Source organism: Coregonus clupeaformis, chromosome 2 (assembly GCF_020615455.1).
Source record: "Coregonus clupeaformis isolate EN_2021a chromosome 2, ASM2061545v1, whole genome shotgun sequence".
In the NCBI taxonomy this organism is placed as follows: Eukaryota; Metazoa; Chordata; class Actinopteri; order Salmoniformes; family Salmonidae; genus Coregonus; species Coregonus clupeaformis.
The window spans coordinates 36,660,510-36,687,844 of record NC_059193.1 but is presented as its reverse complement, the minus strand read 5'-3'; the positions used below and the strand labels follow the sequence as shown (position 1 = coordinate 36,687,844).

Here is a 27,335-nt window from a genome sequence, read left to right as displayed (position 1 = left end):
TATCCAAAACTAACAAAACAACAAACGACCGTGAAGCTAAATAACGTAAGTGCACAGACAAGCAACAAACGTTCAACATAGACAATTACCCACAAACACATGATGCCCATGGCTGCCTTAAATATGGCTCCCAATTAGAGACAATAAACCACAGCTGTCTCCAATTGAGAACCAATCTAGGCAGCCATCAACATACAAACACCTAGACAAGACATTACCCCATTAAACCTACAAACCCCTAGACAAACCAAAACACATACTTCACCATGTCACACCCTGACCTAACTAAACTATTAATGAAAACAAAGATAACTAAGGCCAGGGTGTGACATAACCCCCCCCTTAAGGTGCGAACTCCGGGCGCACCAGCATAAAGTCTAGGGGAGGGTCTGGGTGGGCGTCTGTCCACGGTGGCGGCTCTGGCACTGGTCGTGGTCCCCACCCCACCATAGTCACTACCCGCTTTCGTAGCCTCCTCCAAATGACCACCCTCCAACTTAACCCCACTGGATTAAGGGGCAGCACCGGACTAAGAGGCAGCACCGGACTAAGGAGCAGCACCGGACTAAGGGGCAGCACCAGGATAAGGGGCAGCACCAGGCTAAGGGGCAGCACCGGACTGAATGGCGGATCCTGGCTGGCTGGCTCTGGCGGATCCTGGCTGGCTGGCGGATCCTGGCTGGACGGCTCTGGCGGATCCCGGCTGGACGGCTCTGGCGGATCCCGGCTGGACGGCTCTGGCGGATCCCGGCTGGACGGCTCTGGCGGATCCCGGCTGGACGGCTCTGGCGGATCCCGGCTGGACGGCTCTGGCGGATCCCGGCTGGACGGCTCTGGCGGATCCCGGCTGGACGGCTCTGGCGGATCCTGGCTGGGACGGCTCTGGCGGATCCTGGCTGGGACGGGCTCATGGCTGGCTGACGGATCTGGCTGCTCATGGCTGGCTGACGGATCTGGCTGCTCGCTGGCTGGCTGACGGATCTGGTTGCTCACGGCTGGCTGAAGGATCTGGCTGCTCATGGCTGGCTGACGGATCTGGCTGCTTCGCGGCAGGCTGGACGGATCTGGCTGCTCATGGCTGGCTGACGGATCTGGCTGCTCATGGCTGGCTGACGGATCTGGCTGCTCATGGCTGGCGGAAGGCTCTGGCTGATCCTGTCTGGCGGAAGGCTCTGGCTGATCCTGTCTGGCGGAAGGCTCTGGCTGCTCCTGTCTGGCGGAAGGCTTCGGCTGCTCCTGTCTGGCGGAAGGCTCTAGCGGCTCCTGTCTGGCGGAAGGCTCTAGCGGCTCCGGTCTAGCGGACGGCTCTGAAGGCTCATGGCAGACGGGCGGCTTTGCAGGCTCAGTACAGACGGGCGGCTTATGCAGCGCTTGGCAGACGGGCAGTTCAGGCGCCGTTGGGCAGACGGGCAGTTCAGGCGCCGTTGGGCAGACGGCAGACTCTGGCCGGCTGAGACGCACTGGTGGCCGGATGCGTGGTGCCGGAACTGGAGGTACCGGGCTGAGGACACGCATCTCAGGGCTAGTGCGGGGAGCAGGAACAGGGCATGCTGGACCCTGGGGACGCACATAAGGCCTAGTGCGTGGTGCCGGAACTGGTGGTCCCGGGCTGAGGACACGCATCTCAGGGCTAGTGCGGGGAGCAGGAACAAGCCGGGCTGGGCTGGCGACGCGCACCGTAGGCTTGATGCGAGAAGCAGGAACAGGCCGGGCTGGGCTGGCGACGCACACCTTAGGCTTAGTACGTGGAGCAGGAACCGGCCGGGCTGGACTGGCGACGCACACCGTGGGCTTGATGCGTGGAGTAGGAACAGGTCGGGCTGGGCTGGCGACGCGCACCGTAGGCTTGATGCGAGAAGCAGGAACAGGCCGGGCTGGGCTGGCGACGCACACCTTAGGCTTAGTACGTGGAGCAGGAACCGGCCGGGCTGGACTGGCGACGCACACCGTGGGCTTGATGCGTGGAGTAGGAACAGGCCGGTCCGTACTGGGAACACACACCACTGGCCTTAACCGGGGATCAGGAACGGGCCGGACCGGACTGGTAACACACCTCAGTCTCTTACGCCATGCCTCCACTGCTTCACTCCATGGCCGGCGATCCATCCCATCCAGGATCTCCTCCCAAGTCCAAGACCCTTTACCGTCCACAATCTCCTCCCATGTCCAGACCCTTGGCTCCTGGACACGCTGCTTGGTCCTGGTATGGTGGGTAATTCTGTCACGATCGTCTTCTTGTGAGATATTGGACCAAGGCGCAGCGTGTGCAAAATACATCTCTTTATTTTTGGAAGAGAGAAAAACACGAAACCGAACACTATCCAAAACTAACAAAACAACAAACGACCGTGAAGCTAAATAACGTAAGTGCACAGACAAGCAACAAACGTTCAACATAGACAATTACCCACAAACACATGATGCCCATGGCTGCCTTAAATATGGCTCCCAATTAGAGACAATAAACCACAGCTGTCTCCAATTGAGAACCAATCTAGGCAGCCATCAACATACAAACACCTAGACAAGACATTACCCCATTAAACCTACAAACCCCTAGACAAACCAAAACACATACTTCACCATGTCACACCCTGACCTAACTAAACTATTAATGAAAACAAAGATAACTAAGGCCAGGGTGTGACACCTCTGTCCTCCACTCGTTACCTGTATTAATGGCACCTGTTTGAACTTGTTATCAGTATAAAAGACACCTGTCCACAACCTCAAACAGTCACACTCCAAACTCCACTATGGCCAAGACCAAAGAGCTGTCAAACGACACCAGAAACAAAATTGTAGACCTGCACCAGGCTGGGAAGACTAAATCTGCAATAGGTAAGCAGCTTGGTTTGAAGAAATCAACTGTGGGAGCAATTTTTAGAAAATGGAAGACATACAAGACCACTGATAATCTCCCTCGATCTGGGGCTCCATGCAAGATCTCACCCTGTGGGGTCAAAATGATCACAAGAACGGTGAGCAAAAATCCCAGAACCACACGGGGGGACCTAGTGAATGACCTGCAGAGAGCTGGGACCAAAGTAACAAAGCCTACCATCAGTAACACACTACGCCGCCAGGGACTCAAATCCTGCAGTGTCAGACGTGTCCCCCTGCTTAAGCCAGTACATGTCCAGGCCCGTCTGAAGTTTGCTAGAGTGCATTTGGATGATCCAGAAGAGGATTGGGAGAATGTCATATGGTCAGATGAAACCAAAATATAACTTTTTGGTAAAAACTCAACTCGCCGTGTTTGGAGGACAAAGAATGCTGAGTTGCATCCAAAGAACACCATACCTACTGTGAAGCATGGGGGTGGAAACATCATGCTTTGGGGCTGTTTTTCTGCAAAGGGACCAGGACGACTGATCAGTGTAAAGGAAAGAATGAATGGGGCCATGTATCGTGAGATTTTGAGTGAAAACCTCCTTCCATCAGCAAGGGCATTGAAGATGAAACGTGGCTGGGTCTTTCAGCATGACAATGATCCCAAACACACCGCCCGGGCAACGAAGGAGTGGCTTCGTAAGAAGCATTTCAAGGTCCTGGAGTGGCCTAGCCAGTCTCCAGATCTCAACCCCATAGAAAATCTTTGGAGGGAGTTGAAAGTCTGTGTTGCCCAGCGACAGCCCCAAAACATCACTGCTCTAGAGGAGATATGCATGGAGGAATGGGCCAAAATACCAGCAACAGTGTGTGAAAACCTTGTGAAGACTTACAGAAAACGTTTGACCTGTGTCATTGCCAACAAAGGGTATATAGCAAAGTATTAAGAAACTTTTGTTATTGACCAAATACTTATTTTCCACCATAATTTGCAAATAAATTCATTAAAAATCCTACAATGTGATTTTCTGGAGAATTTTTTTTTCATTTTGTCTGTCATAGTTGACGTGTACCTATGATGAAAATTACAGGCCTCTCTCATCTTTTTAAGTGGGAGAACTTGCACAATTGGTGGCTGACTAAATACTTTTTTCCCCCACTGTATGCACAACTTCTAGTGGTTGATTAACTGTATTGCATGCAACTATTGTTATTTTGCGGGAAATGGAGGTGTTTGATGCACAGGAATTATAATAATAGTAGACTAATAAAAACATAAAAACACAGGCCAAATGATAAAACAGATGCATTTGCCGTTGGTAAGGAGATTTCATAGCAGCATGTAGCCAAATATATTTCTTTCACTTTTATTATATATATTCGTTCTAAATCATTATCATATTGCAAGGCATGTCTCTCCTTTTCTGACATGACTGGTTTATTCCCACTACATAAATATTACGCTACCATTTATCCATCACTCATTCAATAGCCAGCCATGCTCAAAAGTAAATAGACCGGTAGCCTATTTAAAATATTTGACAGTATGGGTAAGCTACAGTATTGGTGTGTGAAAGGAGCTCGACATAATGGCCTATTTAATCTCAGAGTCTATAACAAGGCAGGAGATAGAAACACTGCATTGATAAAACCAATATTGAACAATTTGTCTTTTGAAGTGTGGGCTGTAGGCAGCAATTACTTTTAAATTGTTCAATAGACAATCAATCTTGCAGAATGTGCAGCAAGTTTTTGGCAAATGCTATGCATTTTAAATGTAAAAAACTAACTGCAAAAGATTAAAACATTCTACCCATGCCTCTACAGAAATTTGATCAAATTTTCCATTGGTGATGATATTTTCATGAGAATAGGCCTAGTCTCTCCCAGATCCTTTTCTGAATTATAAATAGCATACGTCTAATATGGGAACTGGAAATCACTGATTAGGCTCAGAACACAATTTAATGTGTTTATTGGGTGATTCCTCACAAAACCAGGACAAAATTATCATGATTTTGGGGATTGTCACGACATTTATTCCATAGAATGGTCCTTTGGAGGAAGGATTGTTGACATACATATATTTGACATTTGTATTTAAAAGCATAATTAAGAAATAATTAATTAGAGTTGGTATATATATTACATTTTGGCCTTACCCAGTTTAAGACTCCATAATGTTTCATCTGTAAGTGCTACAAAGCCAAAAAAAAAAGTAATAATAATATGAAGCTTTACCGTTTGCTCTGTAATATTAGTAGTATTTCAATTGCAATAACAATTTTCTTACATTGCTTTATGAATATTGATCAATATAAAACATATTTTTATAGAGATATATATTGTTGATCATAATATACTCTACCGGCATATCAAAGTTCCAGAGTGGGATCTCTGCTACTTTTAGAGTTATGAGAAGTGTTAGGAGAAGCGAGAGGTTTTACTCCGCCCAAAAACTGTCCACTAAAATAAGCCCACAAGTGAGGTATTTTTGTATGGATGTCAATGAGAGAGGGTTAGAGAAAATTTAGAAAATGTAATTGCTAATTGAAATTAGGCTTATTTGCTCGAATAGACATTTCATAATGGTTAGGTTGTTAAGAATGCACTGATAAAAGTGGACACAGGTAGCCTTTCGGCTTCTTTGAAAAAAACTACTTTACAGGTAAAAGTCAGTAAATTAGAATATTTTGAAAAACTTGATTTATTTCAGTAATTGCATTCAAAAGGTGTAACTTGTACATTATATTTATTCATTGCACACAGACTGATGCATTCAAATGTTTATTTCATTTAATTTTGATGATTTGAAGTGGCAACAAATGAAAATCCAAAATTCCGTGTGTCACAAAATTAGAATATTGTGTAAGGGTTACATTTTTGAAGACACCTGGTGCCACAAACTAATCAGCTGATTAACTCAAAACACCTGCAAAGGGCTTTAAATGGTCTCTCAGTCCAGTTCTGAAGCCTACACAAACATGGGGGAAGACTTCAGATTTGACAGCTGTCCAAAAGGCGACCATCGACACATTGCACAAGGAGGGAAAGACACAAAAGGTTATTGCAGAAGAGGCTGGCTGTTCTCAGAGCTCTGTGTCCAAACACATTAATAGAGAGGCAAAGGGAAGGAAAAACTGTGGTCAGAAAAAGTGTACAAGCGATAGGGATCACCGCGCCCTAGTCAAGATTGTGAAAAAAAACCCATTCAAAAATGTGGGGGAGATTCACAAGGAGTGGACAGCTGCTGGAGTCAGGGCTTCAAGATCCACCACCAAGAGACGCTTGAAAGACATGGGTTTCAACTGCCGCATACCTCGTGTCAAGCCACTGTTGACCAAGAAACAGCGCGAAAAGCGTCTCACCTGGGCTAAGGAAAAAAAGAGCTGGACTGCTGCTGAGTGGTCTAAAGTCATGTTTTCTGACGAAAGCAAATTTTGCATTTCCTTTGGAAATCGAGGTCCCAGAGTCTGGAGGAAGACAGGAGAGGCACAGGATCCACGTTGCCTGAAGTCTAGTGTAAAGTTTCCACCATCAGTGATGGTTTGGGGTGCCATGTCATCTGCTGGTGTCGGTCCACTCTGTTTCCTGAGATCCAGGGTCAACGCAGCCGTCTACCAGCAAGTTTTAGAGCACTTCATGCTTCCTGCTGCTGACCTGCTCTATGGAGATGGAGATTTCAGGTTCCAACAGGACTTGGCGCCTGCACACAGCGCAAAATCTACCCGTGCCTGGTTTACGGACCATGGTATTTATGTTCTAAATTGGCCAGCCAACTCCCTGACCTTAGCCCCATAGAAAATCTGTGGGGTATTGTGAAAAAGGAAGATGCAGAATGCCAGACCCAACAACGCAGAAGAGTTGAAGGCCACTATCAGAGCAACCTGGGCTCTCATAACACCTGAGCAGTGCCAGAAACTCATCGACTCCATGCCACGCCGCATTAATGCAGTAATTGAGGCAAAAGGAGCTCCAACCAAGTATTGAGTATTGTACATGCTCATATTTTTCATTTTCATACTTTTCAGTTGGCCAACATTTCTAAAAATCCCTTTTTTGTATTAGCCTTAAGTAATATTCTAATTTTGTGACACACGGAATTTTGGATTTTCATTTGTTGCCACTTCAAATCATCAAAATTAAATGAAATAAACATTTGAATGCATCAGTCTGTGTGCAATGAATAAATATAATGTACAAGTTACACCTTTTGAATGCAATTACTGAAATAAATCAAGTTTTTCAAAATATTCTAATTTACTGACTTTTACCTGTATATGGGAGTTGTACCTGTTGTACCTGTATCTCATAGAGATAGATAGATCATTTTAAAGAAGTTAACTGGGTGGGGATTCCGATGAGTTGGGAGCAATCAGCCAATGAAGAAGAACATTTACTACTTTAAAATGGAGATGCTGTCACAGAAGCTATAATGACATAGATACAAAGATGAGTCCTCTATCTATCTCTATGGCCTGTTGTTCACATGCATATCCGCCCTCTCATTGGCTGGAATTGTCCCACCTGATCTCTCCTCCTCCCGCCTTCCTTTCCATTGTTGAGGACATGTATTTCCATTGTTAGTGCGGTCACTTGACTATCTTGTCAATATCATACAGTGAATGTGAAAATTGATTTTAAAATGCTGGTGATTTGCAGGATCTGCAATGATACAAGTAAAAGGAGGGCTGTGATTGGTTACATTGCCTGCTATGCCAATTTCTCTGTATAAAATAGGCCATAACTTTAAAACTAGCAGAGATCCCACTCTGGAACTGTGTTATGCCCATAGAGTATATTATGTTCAACAACATATGGAAAAATGTGCCTATATGTGTTTATATACTGCTCAAAAAAATAAAGGGAACACTAAAATAACACATCCTAGATCTGAATGAATGAAATAATCTTATTAAATACTTTTTTCTTTACATAGTTGAATGTGCTGACAACAAAATCACACAAAAATGATCAATGGAAATCAAATTTATCAACCCATGGAGGTCTGGATTTGGAGTCACCCTCAAAATTAAAGTGGAAAACCACACTACAGGCTGATCCAACTTTGATGTAATGTCCTTAAAACAAGTCAAAATGAGGCTCAGTAGTGTGTGTGGCCTCCACGTGCCTGTATGACCTCCCTACAATGCCTGGGCATGCTCCTGATGAGGTGGCGGATGGTCTCCTGAGGGATCTCCTCCCAGACCTGGACTAAAGCATCCGCCAACTCCTGGACAGTCTGTGGTGCAACGTGGCGTTGGTGGATGGAGTGAGACATGATGTCCCAGATGTGCTCAATTGGATTCAGGTCTGGGGAATGGGCGGGCCAGTCCATAGCATCAATGCCTTTCTCTTGCAGGAACTGCTGACACACTCCAGCCACATGAGGTCTAGCATTGTCTTGCATTAGGAGGAACCCAGGGCCAACCGCACCAGCATATGGTCTCACAAGGGGTCTGAGGATCTCATCTCGGTACCTAATGGCAGTCAGGCTTCCTCTGGCGAGCACATGGAGGGCTGTGCGGCCCCCCAAAGAAATGCCACCCCACACCATGACTGACCCACCGCCAAACCGGTCATGCTGGAGGATGTTGCAGGCAGCAGAACGTTCTCCACGGCGTCTCCAGACTCTGTCACGTCTGTCACATGTGCTCAGTGTGAACCTGCTTTCATCTGTGAAGAGCACAGGGCGCCAGTGGCGAATTTGCCAATCTTGGTATTCTCTAGCAAATGCCAAACGTCCTGCACGGTGTTGGACTGTAAGCACAACCCCCACCTGTGGACGTCGGGCCCTCATACCACCCTCATGGAGTCTGTTTCTGACCGTTTGAGCAGACACATGCACATTTGTGGCCTGCTGGAGGTCATTTTGCAGGGCTCTGGCAGTGCTCCTCCTGCTCCTCCTTGCACAAAGGCGGAGGTAGCAGTCCTGCTGCTGGGTTGTTGCCCTCCTACGGCCTCCTCCACGTCTCCTGATGTACTGGCCTGTCTCCTGGTAGTGCCTCCATGCTCTGGACACTACGCTGACAGACACAGCAAACCTTCTTGCCACAGCTCGCATTGATGTGCCATCCTGGATGAGCTGCACTACCTGAGCCACTTGTGTGGGTTGTAGACTCCGTCTCATGCTACCACTAGAGTGAAAGCACCGCCAGCATTCAAAAGTGACCAAAACATCAGCCAGGAAGCATAGGAACTTAGAAGTGGTCTGTGGTCACCATCTGCAAAACCAGTCCTTTATTGGGGGTGTCTTGCTAATTGCCTATAATTTCCACCTGTTGTCTATTCCATTTGCACAACAGCATGTGAAATTTATTGTCAATCAGTGTTGCTTCCTAAGTGGACAGTTTGATTTCACAGAAGTGTGATTGACTTGGAGTTACATTGTGTTGTTTAAGTGTTCCCTTTATTTTTTTTAGCAGTGTATGTTTCAATATTCATAAATTAATGTAAAAAATGGTTATTGAAATCAAATATTTATTTAGAATTCAAGGCACACTCAACCAGCATGGCTACCACAGCATTCTGCAGTGATACGCCATCCCATCTGGTTTGGGCTTAGTGGGACTATAATTTGTTTTTCAACAAGACAATGATCCAACACATATCCAGGCTGTGTAAGGGCTATTTGACCAAGAAGGAGAGTGATGGAATGCTGCATCAGTTGACCTGGCCGCCACAATCCCCTGACCTCAACCTAATTGAGATGGTTTGGGATGAGTCGGACAGCAGAGTGAAGGAAAAGCAGCCAACAAGTGCTCAGCATATGTGGGAACTCCTTCAAGACTGCTGGAAAAGCATTCCAGGTGAAGCTGGTTGAGAGAATGCCAAGAGTGTGGAAAGCTGTCATCAAGGCAAAGGGTGGCTATTTGAAGAATCTCAAATATAAAATATATTTTGATTTGTTTAGCTATTTTTTGGTTTCTACATGATTCCATATGTGTTATTTCATAGTTTTGATGTCTTCACTATTATTCTACAATGTAGAAAATAGTAAAAATAAAGATAAAAGCCTGGAATGAGTAGGTGTGTCCAAACTTTTGACTGGTGCTGTATCTTTCAAAACGGTAGGTGGTCATTGGACCAAGACACTGTCAATCAAGTGAACACCGCTTGTCTCATTGGTGCGTAATGATGGCTGACCTTCATTGGCTAATTGACGTGTTGTGTAGCCAATAAGTAATAGAATGATGAAACAAGTTTGGTTGCCTTCTAGAGTGTCTGAGGCCAAACTTGACATGGTTAAGCAACGCTTTGCCAATGTGATTTTTTTTGCAAGTTGAAAGAGTCTGAATTCATGCAAAACGCTGTATACAACATGGATCGTGTTAGGATATAAAAATTGATTTTATCAAGCAAAACTATGCTACATTTTACATGACCCTCACGATGACAAATTAGAGCAAGATTACTGAATGTAAGTACATTATTTACCGTCAGTGTCATGAACCCTGCGTCCTGAGTCTGTTCCTGCCTGTGTTGCCGTTTTTCTGCTCTGTATCTCCTGTTTCCCGAAGGTGCCTGAACGCACCCTGTCCGGTTGCCGGGCGACGTTGCTAGGCGGGTGATCTGTCGATTACCCGCACCTGCTTCTCATCAGCTTCGGCACACCTGGTCCTGATCATCACCCCTTCATAAGCTCTGACCTGACATCCATTCCCTGCCGGATCATTAGCCATAAACATCATTCTCCCGGAACCTTCACCCAACCCCTGCCGTGCCATCAGTTCATCTGCCACTTCACCACCACCTACTCATCTCCGCCACCCGCTCCGTCTCCTGGACTATTCTGCATCTTTTTTATCTGTAAATAAACACTCACATTCGTTCAAATCACCTTGTCCTGGTCTGCTTCTGGGTTCGGTCTTAGAGAACCGTGACAGAACGATCCGGCCATAAATGAACCCAGCGGACCTGGACTCTGTTCGCCATGCCATTACCCATCAGGAGATGATGTTGGAACAACACAGCACGGCGCTACAGGAGATAGCGTTATCGGTTCGGAACTTTTCTACCAGTCTGACGAAGATCCAGGCTCAGCTCAGTTTGCCGGTGGAGAATCCACCACCGGTTTCACCTCTCTCGCCTGCCGCTTCTGGAGCTGTGCCCTTCCGTGAGCCAAAGGTTCCGACGCCTGAGAAGTATGAAGGGGATTTGGGAAGATGCCGTTCCTTTCTTATGCAGTGTGGATTAGTGTTCGATCTACAGCCCCACTCTTACGCCACAGACAAGGCTAGGATAGCCTTTGTTATTGAATTGCTGCGTGGTAGAGCCCTGGAGTGGGCTTCAGCCGTATGGGAACGACAGGACACCTGCATGGCGTCATACCAGCAGTTCACGGCAGAGATGAGGAAGCTGTTTGACCATCCAGTCCGAGGTAAGGACGCAGCTAAGCGCCTGTTTTCTCTTTGCCAAGGAACTCGCAGCGTTGCCGACTTCGTAATCGAATTCAGGACATTGGCTGTGGAGAGTGGGTGGAATGAGGAGTCACTGCAAGCGGCCTTTTACCAGGGGTTGTCGGAGCAACTCAAGGATGAGTTGATCTCCAATCCGGAGCCTAGTGACCTGGACAGTTTGGTAGCTTTGTCTATTCGGGTGGATAACAGAGTTCGAGAGAGAAGGAGGGAGAAGCAATGGGGCCCGTCCAATCAATCAGCTTCTCAGTTTCCAGTCGGGTCAGGAGGTGGACCAGAATGCGTCGATCATTGTCCACCACACGGGATTAGTGGAGAGGTCCTGCCTCCAGATTCTGAACCCATGCAAGTGGGGCGGTACGGGTTAACCAAGGAGGAGCGCCAACATAGACGTAAGACCAACCGCTGCCTCTACTGTGGTAGCTCGGGACATTACATCTCCACTTGTTCCCAGCGGCCGTCAAACTGCTCGGCTCGCTAAAGTTGGGAAGACTTTTAGCGAGCCAGTTTCAACCTCTCAATACCCCTGTCAGACCCCGTTTCCCGGCTATCCTCATGAACAGGAATCAGAGTTTAGCGATTAACGCTTTCGTCGATTCAGGTGCCGATGGAAGCTTTATTGATGCCGATGTGGTGGAACAACTGGGTCTTTCCAAGGAGCGATTACCGGAAGCCATTGAAGCTACCACTCTGAACGGCAGTAGTCTGGCACGTATCACGATGAGGACTGAACCGGTTAAGATGCTGTTGTCAGGGAATCATTCTGAGGTTATCTCATTCTTCATTCTGCCTTCTTCCCATGTTCCTCTGGTCCTTGGATACCCCTGGCTGAAAGAACACAATCCCATGTTCGATTGGGTGACTGGCAAGGTAACTAGTTGGAGCATTGATTGTCATGCTAACTGCCTCAAGACTGCCTGTTCCCATTCTGTTCCCAGTCAGGTGATTGAGGCTAACCCCCCAGATTTGTCCCTGGTTCCCGAGACATATCACGATTTGGGGGAAGTGTTCAGTAAGCAGAGGGCTCTGTCACTCCCTCCCCACCGACCATATGATTGTGCCATAAACCTGTTCCCTGGAGCTGCCTATCCCAAGGGACGGTTATACAGCATCTCCCGACCTGAACATGAGGCTTTGGAGACCTACATAAAGGAGTCCCTAGCTGCTGGTCTCATTCGTCCCTCGTCATCACCCCTGGGGGCAGGATTCTTCTTTGTGAGTAAAAAGGATGGCTCTCTTCGACCTTGTATTGATTATCGGGGGTTGAATGATATCACGGTCAAGAACAAGTATCCCCTGCACTTGATGAGCTCTGCTTTCGACTCCTTACAGGGTGCTACTGTGTTCACCAAGCTGTACCTACGCAATGCGTATCATCTGGTCCGGATCAGAGAGGGGGACGAGTGGTTGACTGGTTTCAATACACCGATGGGTCATTTCGAGTATCAGGTGATGACGTTTGGACTGACCAATGCCCCAGCAGTGTTCCAGAGTATGGTGAATGACGTCCTGAGAGATATGATCGGTCTTTTTGTGTTCGTTTACCTGGATGACATTCTTATCTTCTCGAAGGAGCCTTCCAGCCACGTCCAGCATGTCAAGCAGGTTCTGCAGCGATTGCTGGAGAATCGCCTGTTTGTGAAGGGCGAGAAGTGTGAATTTCACGCCCACACTACATCCTTCCTCGGGTACATCATCTCCAGGGGAGAGATTAGGATGGACCAAGAGAAGGTTAGGGCGGTTCTGGATTGGGCCCAGCCCGGTACGAGATTGCAGCTCCAGAGGTTTCTGGGGTTTGCGAATTTCTATCGGAGATTTATCCGTGATTACAGCCGTGTGGCCGCTCCTTTAACTGCCCTGACTTCTAGTACCAGAACCTTCAGTTGGAATCCTGAGGCGGACCGAGCATTTCTGGATTTGAAGAGGCGTTTCACTAACGCTCCGATTCTCTCTCAACCTGACACTGGCCGTCAGTTTGTCGTTGAAGTGGATGCGTCTGATGTGGGGGTTGGCGCCATCCTGTCCCAGCGATGCTCCACTGACGGTAAACTCCATCCCTGCGCCTACTACTCTCGTCGTCTTTCGTCTACGGAGAGGAACTACGATGTGGGTAACCGGGAGCTTCTTGCGGTGAAACTTGCCTTGGAGGAGTGGCGCCACTGGTTGGAGGGGGCGGAGCAACTGTTTGTTGTCTGGACTGACCACAAGAATCTTGCTTACGTGCAATCGGCTAAATGTCTCAACTCCCGTCAGGCCAGGTGGTCGTATTTTTTTGGACGCTTTAATTTTTCCTTGACGTTCCGACCGAGGTCTAAGAACGGCAAGGCGGACGCCTTGTCCCGGATGTTCTCCAAGACGGAGGAGAGTGGGGCCAAGACTGAGACGATTCTTCCCCGGAACCTTGTCGTGGGAGCCGTTATGTGGAGGATTGAGGAGGAGGTTATGGCGGCCCTTCGAACGCAGCCCGGCCCCGGTAACGGTCCACCCGGTCGGTTGTTTGTGCCTGAGTCGGTTCGTTCGGCTGTCCTCCAATAGTCCCACGCCAGCAAGATGGCTTGTCACCCTGGCGTGGCTCGGACGATGGCACTTCTACGCAGACGATTTTGGTGGCCTGCCATGGGAGAAGATACTCGGAGGTTTGTTGCTGCCTGTCCAGTTTGTGCGCAGAACAAGAGTGCCAATCGGCCCAGCTCTGGACTTCTTCACCCCCTACCGATCCCCCGGCGACCATGGTCGCATCTGGCCCTGGACTTTGTCACTGGGTTGCCCTCTTCTGAGGGGAACACGGTCATTCTGACTATTGTGGACCGATTCAGCAAGTTCGCCCACTTTGTGCCCATCTCCAAGCTTCCCTCTGCCTCTGAGACGTCCAAGATCCTGGTTAGGGAGGTTTTCAGGGTCCACGGATTGCCCAGTGACATAGTTTCCGACCGTGGCTCTCCGTTCACCTCTGCTGTCTGGAAATCCTTCTGTTTGGCCATTGGAGCTACAGTCAGTCTCACATCTGGATTTCACCCCCAATCTAATGGACAGGCGGAGAGAGCCAACCAGAAGATGGAATCCACGCTGCGTTGCCTTGTTTCCTCCAACCCCACCTCTTGGGCCTCTCAGTTGCCTTGGGTTGAGTATGCTCACAATACTCTCCCTACTTCTGCCACTGGGATGTCTCCCTTCCAGTGCCTATACGGCTACCAACACCTCTTGTTTCCTTCTCAGGAGAAAGATCTCTCGGTTCCCTCTGTCCAGGCCCACATTCGTCGTTGCCACCGGACCTGGCATCGGGCCAGAAAGGCCCTCGTTAGAGTTTCTGACCGGTATCAGCTCCAGGCGAATCGTCGCCATATTCCAGCCCCCGCTTATGCAATCGGAGATAGGGTCTGGTTGGCTACACGGGACCTTCCTCTGCGGACTGAGTCAAGGAAACTGTCGCCGAGGTTCATTGGTCCGTTTGTGGTGGAGAGAGTGATTAATCCTGTTGTGGTTCGACTCAAGTTGCCTAGTACGCTCAGAGTCCATCCCACCTTCCATGTCTCCTGCCTCAAGCCTGTTCTCCTCAGCCCTCTGTTGCCCCCTCCACCTCCTCCTCCTCGGATGATCGGAGGAGGTCCTGTCTACACGGTGCACCGCATCATGGATTCCAGACGGCGGGGCCGGGGTTTCCAGTATCTCGTGGACTGGGAGGGGTATGGTCCTGAGGAGAGGAGTTGGATTCCTCGGCGTCAGATCCTTGATGCTGACCTCCTTCGTGACTTCTACCGCCTCCATCCTGGTGCTCCGGGTAGTCCGCCCGGTGGCGTTCGTCGGAGGGGGGGTACTGTCATGAACCCTGCGTCCTGAGTCTGTTCCTGCCTGTGTTGCCATTTTTCTGCTCTGTATCTCCTGTTTCCCGAAGGTGCCTGAACGCACCCTGTCCGGTTGCCGGGCGACGTTGCTAGGCGGGTGATCTCTCGATTACCCGCACTTGCTTCTCATCAGCTTCGGCACACCTGGTCCTGATCATCACCCCTTCATAAGCTCTGACCTGACATCCATTCCCTGCCGGATCGTTAGCCATAAACATCATTCTCCCGGAACCTTCACCCAACCCCTGCCGTGCCATCAGTTCATCTGCCACTTCACCACCACCTACTCATCTCCGCCACCCGCTCTGTCTCCTGGACTATTCTGCATCTTTTTTTATCTGTAAATAAACACTCACATTCGTTCAACTCACCTTGTCCTGGTCTGCTTCTGGGTTCGGTCTTAGAGAACCGCGACAGTCAGAGGTGAATGTATCAAACCAGTTGCCGTGACAAAAGTGTTTTGTTGTTGTGCACTATCCTCAAACAATAGCATGGTATGTTATCGCTGTAATAGCTACTCTAAATTGGACTGTAAATCCCCATAATCATGGCGATTTTGCATTCTCAATTACATTCTCCTCACATCCTCTCTCCTTGCCTCCTCAAAACCCATTGGAGGATAAGGTCAGAGGGGTTTTGAGAAGGAGGCGAGGAGAGAGGGACGCGAGGAGTATGCAATTGAGATTCTACCAGTGTCTTTTTTTTGTCCTGGTTTCGTGAAGAATCACCCTATTTTTTTCTGGGATTCTGGGGCAATATCCACATTGTTATTGTTTCCATAATTCATCAGCCTCTACTCTCCACATTGCTTTATCTTCTGGAAGACACTTATTCTCTATCGGAGGAATAGAAGGACTTGTTTTAGAAAGGATTGTCTGCTTGGAGCTGTTGGACAGATTGGCCCATTTCTAAATCGGAGCCTGTAGTCACTTTAGATAATATAATTATATTAAGAGTGTGTGTGGTGGGTTCATAACTAATGGGGGTCTTTGTGTTTTTAATCCTGCCTTTGTTCCTCTCAGGACAGAAATATGATGGGATGGAAATTAAACCGCTGGATTAGAAAAGAGACCAGAGATAATGTTCAGAGATTGTCCCTAGTGTCCCCACTGTCTAAAGACCTGAACAGAGAGACACAGAACTCTGGAGTTTTAGAGATTGTACTCATGATCTATGTCTCTTGTAGGGAGTCTCCTTATGTTCTTCAGTAAGTGAACTCTGTTGAAAAGGGAACTGTATGTTTTCATTCTTTTGATTTTGTATGTTCAACTCCTGACTCTGTTAAATAGAGAACACATGGTTTGTTCAGGTTCAATAGAGTTGTATCTCTCTATTTACTGTAGTTACAATAGTATAACTCTATCGTTTCTATCGTGGTTTATAGAGCTATGGTCCATCTGGTTTAACATGGCCGCTCGTTGTGTTTCTGTGTGTTTCAGGACTGAATCCGCTGTCCTTTGACTCGTCCTCCAACAACGAGCCCCTGCAGTTCAGCAACTCCAACGGGCTGCTGGTGTCAGACTGTCCTCTGGAGAACGGAGCTGAGAACAGCAATAAGAGGAAGAGACCCAGCCTGCCTCCAGGTACAATAAGATACTATTATAATTGACAAGATCTACTGTCTAAAGCTGCAGAATTCTGCTCTGCTATGATTGCAGCTCTCTCACACATTAACCTGGCTGTTACGTCCCAACAGAACCTGCCAATCAAACCTCAGAATTTCCTTCAACAATGCCTTCAGCTTTCTCTCACTGAGTAATCTGTCACACGGAGCGCAATGTGACAGGAGGAAGTGTGTGTGCGTTTGTGTGCGTGTGTGCTTTGTGTGTCTGTCTGTGTAGGTCTGTATCTGTCTTTGTGTATGTGTGGACTTGTATGTGCATGTGTGCGTGCGTGTGTTTGTCTGTTGTTGTCATTACTAAATTAGACACAATTTTAATCAGTGACAGTATGCATTCTAATTAAAGAATGTGTCTCTAATTAATGGCATTATGACAAGTAGAATGAAGAGGGCCCTTAAGACAGAGAGGTGTTGCTGTATGTTCTCTGCTGTCTTGGTGACGATAATTGGTCGGGATTAATTGTCTGTGTTAATTAACTACTCTTTTTACCATTTGTCATTGTGCACAATTTTAAATAAATTGAGTTCTAGTGAGTTTGGAAGGCCTTAAGTAGGTTTTAGATTGATGGTGGTACAAAGGACATGTTAAATGTTAAAATGAATAGATTTAGTGACTAATCAGAGTATGATGTTTTTAAGAACAGACTTATGTTAAAACCTCATGCTGTGCACTGGTTTAGACATGCGTCACAAACCCTCAGAACCCTGGTTAGCAACAGAACATTATATAATGATGATTACCATTAACAACAGCGCTTGGCTCCCAGCCTTTCACAATACTGGGGTTACGTCTATTAGTATTGCTGTGTTACATTAATCTGCTCTATAATGGAAAACTAGTTAATGTTGACAATCTGCAGCATCTGGAGCTGGGTACATTAAGTGGCTTTAATGTTATCTGTCATCAAGAGACACAATCAAGTCCTCCAGTTCTCTGAGGAGAGAAGATGGAGCACGGACAAATTAGCAGCCTTGTGGATTTACCCTCGTTAAGGAATTCTAATGGATATATTCATCTCGTTAGGGGTGACAATTCATTAGACGCAGAAACGAGCAAACTCAGGAACACAGCGCCTCTGGTGATGGGGTGTGTGTGGTGATCATTTAGGCAGCGAAGAGATTCCCAAGAACCAAACAGTGTTGCTAACAGGATGTTTACTCCGTGTGTTAAAGTTTAAACCACTAAACTTCTAAATGGCTCAAACAAGTAGCAGAATGGCTAGCTCAGAGCGCTAATGGGTGTTCATTTGACTTAACAGATACTGCAAAATATAGTTGAATGAAGTCTTTAGTTTTAATTGCTTTGCCACTGTATTAATAGTCACAGCTAGAAAGAAACAAATTCAACTGAATTCATATCCATTCAACACCTTGTCATTAATGGAATTAACTAAATACTTTTAGTTGTTATGATGACACTATTAATAAATCAACCCTCGAAACGGCTGGAAAGTTAAAGTGCAAAGATCTCATAGTTTCCTTTCGAAATGAGATGAATTATGGATGAAAGTGTATTTTTGACTCGTTAATTCTGTGCGGTTACCGGGTTAATTCCTTGTGGTTACAGGGTTAAAACAGAAACAGTTTAGCCATTCATTCTGAGTGGTTAAGATTAGCGTTATGGTTTGGGGAAGGCTCTGCAAACCAACCGACCTCATACCATCAAGTATCATCAAGTATTCTCACAGCTTGCTAGTGCATTGTGAACTGCTGTAGTGCAGTGGTCTGAGCAGTGCGCTTTGGCTCGGAGCATTACACGTTTTCGCCCAGTGCGGGGCAATCATTTAAAAAAACATTGTGAGCGCAGAGGAAGGCATATACTGACATTCTCAGGACCTTTTCAAACGTCAGAAATCGAAGTCTATTTCTAGTGATCAGGCCATACATGCTGCATTACTATTCTTCATGCTGTCTTTATATAACCAACCACCCCACAAAAGACCAAGATGGTGCACTTATACTGTATAGCTGCGGGGGATGCAGAGGATAAGTATGGGATAATCAACGAGGGGCTATGCGTTACAATAAAAGACGTGGAAGGTGTGTTCCACGATGCGGTTGCGGAGTGGAACTAACCTTCCACGGAGTTGCATCATTTTCCAGAGAATGCATAGAGCCCCGAATTGATTATCCCCTTTATACCATAGCTATAATTTAACACATGACACTAGAAATGTGTTCATTTTCAGGTAGAAATGTGTTCGATAACATCCACTGAAGTAGCTACAGTAGTTGTGTTGGTAACCAAACAAACAGACTTGCTAGTTTAGCTAATCAAACCATCAGTCCTATCTTGCTATTATGAAAATTGAATTCAACAATGTCAGTCATGTTTTCCATTGGACGTTTGCTTTCAAAAGTAAACATATAACATATAAGAATGAACTATAGCCATTGAATTCTACTGTGCATTATAGGGAAATAATGCACGCTGTAGAAATGCCCTTCAAGCCAAACAGAAATGAGTATTAAACAATGCCATGGTATAATCTTATAGAATGGTGTTGGTTTATTGTGATGAATTCCTCTTTTTATCCAATCAAAATGAACAGCTTTGAGAAGAGTAGTACACCTACTGTATTTTTAGGGAAGTGACATCGTCAATGTGCTTTTTTACATTTGGCTTTTGTTGAATGAGTTTCAACCACCTACAGTGCATTCGGAAAGTATTCAGACCCCTTGACTTTTTCCACATTTTGTTACGTAACAGCCTTATTCTAAAATTGATGAAATAGTTGTTTTTTCTCATCAATCTACACACAATACCCCATAATGACAAACAGTTTTTTCCAAATTTTAGCAAATGTATTAAAAATAACAACTGAAATATGACATTTACATAAGTATGAAGACCCTTAACTCAGTACTCTATTGAAGCACCTTTGAAGCACCTGTATTTGGGGAGTTTCTCCCATTCTTCTATGCAGATCCTCTCAAGCTCTGTCAGGTTGGATGGGGAGCATCGCTGCATCGCTATTTTCAGGTCTCTCCAGAGATGTTAGATCGGGTTCAAGTCCGGGCTCTGGCTGGGCCACTCAAGGACATTCAGAGACTTGTCCCGAAGCCACTCCTGCATTGTCTTGGCTGTGTGCTTAGGATCGTTGTCCTGTTGGAAGGTGAACCTTCGCCCCAGTCTGAGGTGCTGAGCGCTCTGGAGCAGGTTTTCATCAAGGATCTCTCTGTACTTTGCTCCGTTCATCTTTCTCTCGATCCTGACTAGTCTACCAGTCCCTGCCGCTGAAAAACATCCCCACAGCATGATGCTGCCACCACGCTTCACCGTTGTGATGGTGCAAGGTTTCCTCCAGACGTGACGCTTGGCATTCACGGGTCTCCCGAGTGGCGCAGTGGATTAAGGCACTGCATCACAGTGCTAGCTGTGCCACTAGAGATCCTGGTTTTAATCCAGGCTCTGTCGTAGCCGGCCGCGACCGGGAGACCCATGGCGCGGTGCACAATTGGCCCAGCGTCGTCCAGGGTAGGGGAGGGAATGGCTGGCAGGGATGTAGCTCAGTTGGTAGAGCATGGTTTTTGCAACGCCTGGGTTGTGGGTTCGATTCCCACGGGGGGCCAGTATGATTTAAAAAAATATATAAATTATATGTATGCACTAACTGTAAGTCGCTCTGGATAAGAGTGTCTGCTAAAATAAAATAAAAAAATAAAAAAATAAACACAAAAAATGTAGGCCAAAGAGTTCAATCTTGGTTTCATCAGACTAGAGAATCTTGCTTCTCATGGTCTGAGAGTCTTTAGGTGCCTTTTGGCAAACTCCAAGTGGGCTGTCATGTCCCTTTTACTGAGGAGTAGCTTCCGTCTGGCCACTCTACCATAAAGGCCTGATTGGTGGAGTGCTTCAGAGATGGTTGTCCTTCTGGAAGGTTCTCCCATCTCCACAGAGGAACTCTGGAGCTCTGTCAGAGTGACCATCGGGTTCTTGGTCACCGCGCTGACCAAGGCCCTTCTCCCCCGATTGCTCAGTTTGGCCTGGTGGCCAGCTCTAGGAATAGTCTTGGTGGTTCCAAACTTCTTCGATTTAAGAATTATGGAGGCCACTGTGTTCTTCAGAACCTTCAATGCTGCAGAAATGTTTTGGTACCCTTCCCCAGATCTGTGCCTTGACACAATCCTGTCTCAGAGCACTACGGACAATTCCTTTGACCTCATGTCTTGATTTTTGCTCTGACATGCACTGTCAACTGTGGGACCTTATATAGGGGTATTAATTTCCAAATCATGTCCAATCAATAGCATTTACCACCGGTGGACGCCAATCAATGGAAACAGGATGCACCTGAGCTCAATTTCGAGTCTCATAGCAAAGGATCTGAAGTTTCAAACATTTCTAAAAACCTGTTTTCGCTTTGTCATTATGGGGTATTGTGTGTTGAGGATACATTTATTTAATCCATTTTAGAATAAGGCTGTGGAAAAAGTCAAGGGGTCTGAATACTTTCCGAATGCACTGTATATATTTATGTATATACAGTACCAGTCAAAAGTTTGGACGCACCTACTCATTCCAGGGTGTTTCTTTATTTGTACTATTTTCTACATTGTAGAGTAATAGTGAAGACATAAAAACTATGAAATAACACATATGGAATCATGTAGTAACCAAAAAAGTGTTAAACAAATCAAAATATATTTTATATTTGTGATTCTTCAAATAGCCACCATTTGCCTTGATGACAGCTTTGCACACTCTTGGCGTTCTCTTAATCAGCTTCATGAGGTAGTCACCTGGAATGCAGGTTTGCCTTCTTAAAAGTTAATTTGTGGAATTTATTTCCTTCTTAATGCGTATGAGCCAATCAGTTGTGTTGTGAAAAGGTAGGGGGGTATACAGAAGATAGCCCTATTTCAGAATGATAGTAGAGAGAATGATTTATTTCAGCTTTTATTTCTTTCATCACATTTCCAGTGGGACAGAAGTTTACACACACTCAATTAGTATTTGGTAGCATTGCCTTTAAATTGTTTAACTTGGGTCAAACATTTCGGGTAGCCTTCCACAAGTTTCCCACAATAAGTTGAGTGTATTTTGGCACATTCCTCCTGACAGAGCTGGTGTAACTGAGTCAGGTTTGTAGGCCTTCGTGCTCGCACACGCTTTTTCAGTTCTGCCCACAAATGTTCAAAAGGATTGACGTCAGGGCTTTGTGATGGCCACTCCAATACATTGACTTTGTTGTCCTTAAGCCATTTTGCCACAACTTTGGAAGTATGCTTGGGGTCATTGTCCATTTGGAAGACCCATTTGCGACCATGCTTTAACTTCCTTACTGATGTCTTGAGATGTTGCTTCAATATATCCACTTAATTTTCCTTCTTCATGATGCCATCTATTTTGTGAAGTGCACCAGTCCCTCCTGCAGCAAAGCACCCCTACAGCATGATGCTGCAACCCCCGTGCTTCACGGTTGGGATGGTGTTTTTCGGCTTGCAAGTCTTCTCCTTTTTCCTCCAAACATAACGATGGTCATTATGGCCAAACAGTTATATTTTTGTTTCATCAGACCAGAGGACATTTCTCCAAAACGTACGATATTTGTCCCCATGTGCAGTTGCAAACCGTAGTCTGGCTTTTTTATGGTGGTTTTGGAGCAGATTATGTCGATATAGGACTTGTTTTACTGTGGATATAGATACTTTTGTACCTGTTTCCTCCAGCATCTTCACAAGGTCCTTTGCTGTTGTTCTGGGATTGATTTGCACTTTTCGCACCAAAGTACATTCATCTCTAGGAGACAGAACGCGTCTCCTTCCTGAGCGGTATGACGGCTGCGTGGTCCCATGGTGTTTATACTTGCGTACTATTGTTTGTACAGGTGGACGTGGTACATTCAGGCGTTTGGAAATTGCTCCCAAGGATGAACCAGAATTGTGGAGGTCTACAATCTTTTTTCTGAGGTCTTGGCTGATTTCTTTAAATTTTTTCCATGATGTCAAGCAAATAGGCACTGAGTTTGAAGGTAGGCCTTGAAATACATCCACAGGTACACCTCCAATTGACTCAAATTATGTCAATTAGCCTATCAGAAGCTTCTAAAGCCATGACATCATTTTCTGGAATTTTCCAAGCTGTTTAATGGCACAGTCAACTTAGTGTATGTAAACTTCTGACCCCACTGGATTTGTGATACAGTGAATTATAAGTGAAATAATCTGTCTGTAAACTATTTTTGGAAAAGGTACTTGTGTCATGCACAAAACAGATGTCCTAACCGACTTGCCAAAATTATAGTTTGTTAACAAGACATGTGTGGAGTGGTTAAAAACGAGTTTTAATGACTCCAACCTAAGTGTATGTAAACTTCCGACTTCAACTGTATATAAATATATATACAGTATATATATAAAAACCTGCTTGTCGAACATCTCATTCCAAAGTCATGGGCATTAATATGGAGTTGGTACCCCCTTTGCCACTCTTCTAGAAAGGCTTTCCACTAGATGTTGGAACATTGCTGCGGGGACTTGCTTCAGCCACAAGATTATTAGTGAGGTCTGGCACTGACGTTGGGCGATTAGGCCTGGCTCGCAGTCGGCGTTCCAATTCATCCCAAAGATGTTCGATGGTGTTTAGGTCAGGGCTCTGTGCAGGCCAGTCAAGATCTTCCACACCGATCTTGAAAAACCATATCTGTATGGACCTCGCTTTGTGCACGGGGGCATTGTCATGCTGAAACAGGAAAGGCCCTTCCCCAAACTGTTGCCACAAAGCTGAAAGCACAAAATCGTCTAGAATGTCATTGTATGCTGTAGCATTAAGATTTATCTTCACTGGAACTAAGGGGCCTAGCCCAAACCATGAAAAACAGCCCCAGACCATTATTCCTCCTCCACCAAACTTTACAGTTGGCACTATGCATTGGGGCAGGTAGCGTTCTCCTGGCATCCACCAAGCCCATTTTCGCCAGATGGGGAAGCGTGATTCATCACTCCAGAGAACGCGTTTCCACTGCTCCAGAGTCCAATGGCAGTGAACTTTACATGAAGCTTCCGACGAACAGTTCATGTGCTGACGTTGCTTCCAGATGCAGTTTGGAACTCAGTAGTGAGTGTTGCAACCGAGGACAGTTGATTTTTACACGCTACACGCTTCAGCACTTGGCGGTCGCATTCTGTGAGCTTTAGTGGCCTCCGACTTCGCAACTGAGCCGTTGTTGCTCCTAGACATTTCCACTTCACAATACAGCACTTACAGTTGACCGGGGCAGCTCTAGCAGGGCAGAAATTTGACGAACTGACTTGGAAAGGTGGCATCCTATGAAGGTGCCGGGTTGAAATTCACTGAGCTCTTCAGTAAGACCATTCTACTCCCAATGTTTGTCTTTGGAGATTGCATGGCTGTGTGCTTGATTTTATACACCTGTCAGTAATGGGTGTGGCTGAAATAGCTGAATCCACTAATTTGAAGGGGTGTCCACATACTTTTGTATGTACTTATCAACTGAAAAAAAATACATACACAACATGTAAAGTGTTGGTCCCATGTTTCATGAGCTGAAATAATAGATCCCAGAAATGTTCCATATGCACAAGAAGCTTATTTCTCTCAAATGTTTTGCACAAATTTGTTTACATCCCTATTAGTGAACATTTCTCCTTTGTCAATATAATCCATCCACCTGACAGGTGTGGCATATCATTAAGTTGATTAAACAGCATGATCATTACACAGGTGCACCCTGTGCTGGGGACAATAAAAGGACACTCTAAAATGTGCAGTTATGTCACACAACACAATGCCACAGGTGTCTCAAGTTTTGAGGGAGCATGCAATTGGCATGCTGACTGCAGGAATATCCACTAGAGCTGTTGCCAGAAAATTAAATGTTCATTTCTCTAGCATAAGTCGCTTCCAACGTCATTTTAGAGAATTTGGCAGTACGTCCAACCGGCCTCACAACCGCAGACCTTGTGTAACCACACCAGCCCAGGACCTCCACATCCGGCTTCTTCACCTGCGGCATTGTCTGAGACCAGACAGCCAGAAAACATGTAAGGGGTGGGGGGGTTGGATAGAGACATTTTGGCTGTTTGTACAGAATGTATTATTTATTAATAGGGCTCCTGGGCTCCTGAGTGGCGCAGTGGTCTAAGGCACTGCATCGCAGTGCTAACTGTGCCACTAGAGATCCTGGTTCGACTCCAGGCTCTGTCGCAGCCGGCCGCGACCGGGAGACTCATGGGCGGCGCACAATTGGCCCAGCGTTGTCCAGGGTAGGGGAGGGAATGGCCGGCAGGGATGTAGCTCATTTGATAGAGCATGGTGTTTGCAACGCCAGGGTTGTGGGTTCGATTCCCACGGGGGGCCAGTATAAAAAAATATATATATGTATTCGCTCTGGATAAGAGCGTCTGCTAAATGACTAAAATGTAAATGTAAAAAAATTAATAAACGCTGTTTGTATTTCCTACTGTTTTTTTTCCTTTTGAGTGGCAGCCTACGGGTACAGGTTTGATCAATTTCTCATTTGAAATGTCACAAAAAAATGTCACAATATTTTTGTGTGAAAAGAAGTCGGTTAAAGTCACTGACACTGCAAATAGCAGAAGGGATTGTTAACCTCTCCAATCCAATCCCATGTGCATTAACCTTTAGCGAGTACTAGCAGAGCAGTGCTGAATACAATTATATTGCTTCCCAGGGTGTGGAAGATAAGTGCAGAGGAGCTGAATATTGTAGAATGATACACCAGCAGTCATCCTCCTAGTATTGAGACAGAAGCAGAGTGGCAGCTCGCAACAGACTTGTGTGTGTGTGAAGGGTAGGAGCAAGGGTTCACAGCTGTGTCTGGCTGAGACTCACAGAATGGATGACAATAGTTTGTTTGAGGAATACAGAAAGAAAGGTATTGTTTGCGTTGCTATGTGGTTTAGTTTATGCATATAGTAATGTAGTTGCTATGTATTTGTGTTTGAATGAGTGTATTCATCCTTGTTGTCTGTAAATACATTGTTGCCTGAATACATTACCGTATGTCAGTGCTGCACACACGTGTCTTGCCTCCCTGTCTGCAGTGCTCTAATCAGCTACTAATGTGGCACCTTGGGTGGCTGAGCTCAGCCTATGATTGAACAGCCTGGCAGAATGCAACCTGGAAAAGGTGAAAAGGAGACATTTAGAGCCAGAGGGAAGGGACATTTGACTGTTCACATCTGTACTGTGTTTGTGCTTGTCCATATGCATGTACAGTGGGGAAAAAAAGTATTTAGTCAGCCACCAATTGTGCAAGTTCTCCCACTTAAAAAGATGAGAGAGGCCTGTCATTTTCATCATAGGTACACGTCAACTATGACAGACAAATTGAGAAAAAAAAATCCAGAAAATCACATTGTAGGATTTTTAATGAATTTATTTGCAAATTATGGTGGAAAATAAATATTTGGTCACCTACAAACAAGCAAGATTTCTGGCTCTCACAGACCTGTAACTTCTTCTTTAAGAGGCTCCTCTGTCCTCCACTCGTTACCTGTATTAATGGCACCTGTTTGAACTTGTTATCAGTATAAAAGACACCTGTCCACAACCTCAAACAGTCACACTCCAAACTCCACTATGGTCAAGACCAAAGAGCTGTCAAGGGACACCAGAAACAAAATTGTAGACCTGCACCAGGCTGGGAAGACTGAATCTGCAATAGGTAAGCAGCTTGGTTTGAAGAAATCAACTGTGGGAGCAATTATTAGGAAATGGAAGACATACAAGACCACTGATAATCTCCCTTGATCTGGGGCTCCACGCAAGATCTCACCCCGTGGGGTCAAAATGATCACAAGAACGGTGAGCAAAAATCCCAGAACCACACGGGGGGACCTAGTGAATGACCTGCAGAGAGCTGGGACCAAAGTAACAAAGCTTACCATCAGTAACACACTACGCCGCCAGGGACTCAAATCCTGCATTGCCAGACGTGTCCCCCTGCTTAAGCCAGTACATGTCCAGGCCCGTCTGAAGTTTGCTAGAGTGCATTTGGATGATCCAGAAGAGGATTGGGAGAATGTCATATGGTCAGATGAAACCAAAATAGAACTTTTTGGTAAAAACTCAACTCATCGTGTTTGGAGGACAAAGAATGCTGAGTTGCATCCAAAGAACACCATACCTACTGTGAAGCATGGGGGGTGGAAACTTCATGCTTTGGGGCTGTTTTTTCTGCAAAGGGACCAGGACAACTGATCCGTGTAAAGGAAAGAATGAATGGGGCCATGTATCGTGAGATTTTGAGTGAAAACCTCCTTCCATCAGCAAGGGCATTGAAGATGAAACGTGGCTGGGTCTTTCAGCATGACAATGATCCCAAACACACCGCCCGGGCAACGAAGGAGTGGCTTCGTAAGAAGCATTTCAAGGTCCTGGAGTGGCCTAGCCAGTCTCCGGATCTCAACCCCATAGAAAATCTTTGGAGGGAGTTGAAAGTCCGTGTTACCCAGCGACAGCCCCAAAACATCACTGCTCTAGAGGAGATCTGCATGGAGGAATGGGCCAAAATACCAGCAACAGTGTGTGAAAACCTTGTGAAGACTTACAGAAAACGTTTGACCTGTGTCATTGCCAACAAAGGGTATATAACAAAGTATTGAGAAACTTTTGTTATTGACCAAATACTTATT

At 46.0% G+C, this 27,335-nt stretch overlaps 1 protein-coding gene across 1 annotated transcript in view; it reads left to right on the top strand.

Annotated features, from left to right (window-relative positions):
- LOC121534880 (ecto-NOX disulfide-thiol exchanger 2) overlaps window positions 1-27,335 on the top strand; it is a 454,166-nt gene that overhangs the window by 122,811 nt on the left and 304,020 nt on the right. The window contains exon 2 of the mRNA XM_041841491.2: window positions 16,531-16,674. Within this exon, the coding sequence (XP_041697425.1) occupies window positions 16,531-16,674 (144 nt within the window). The remainder of the gene's footprint in view (window positions 1-16,530; window positions 16,675-27,335) is intronic.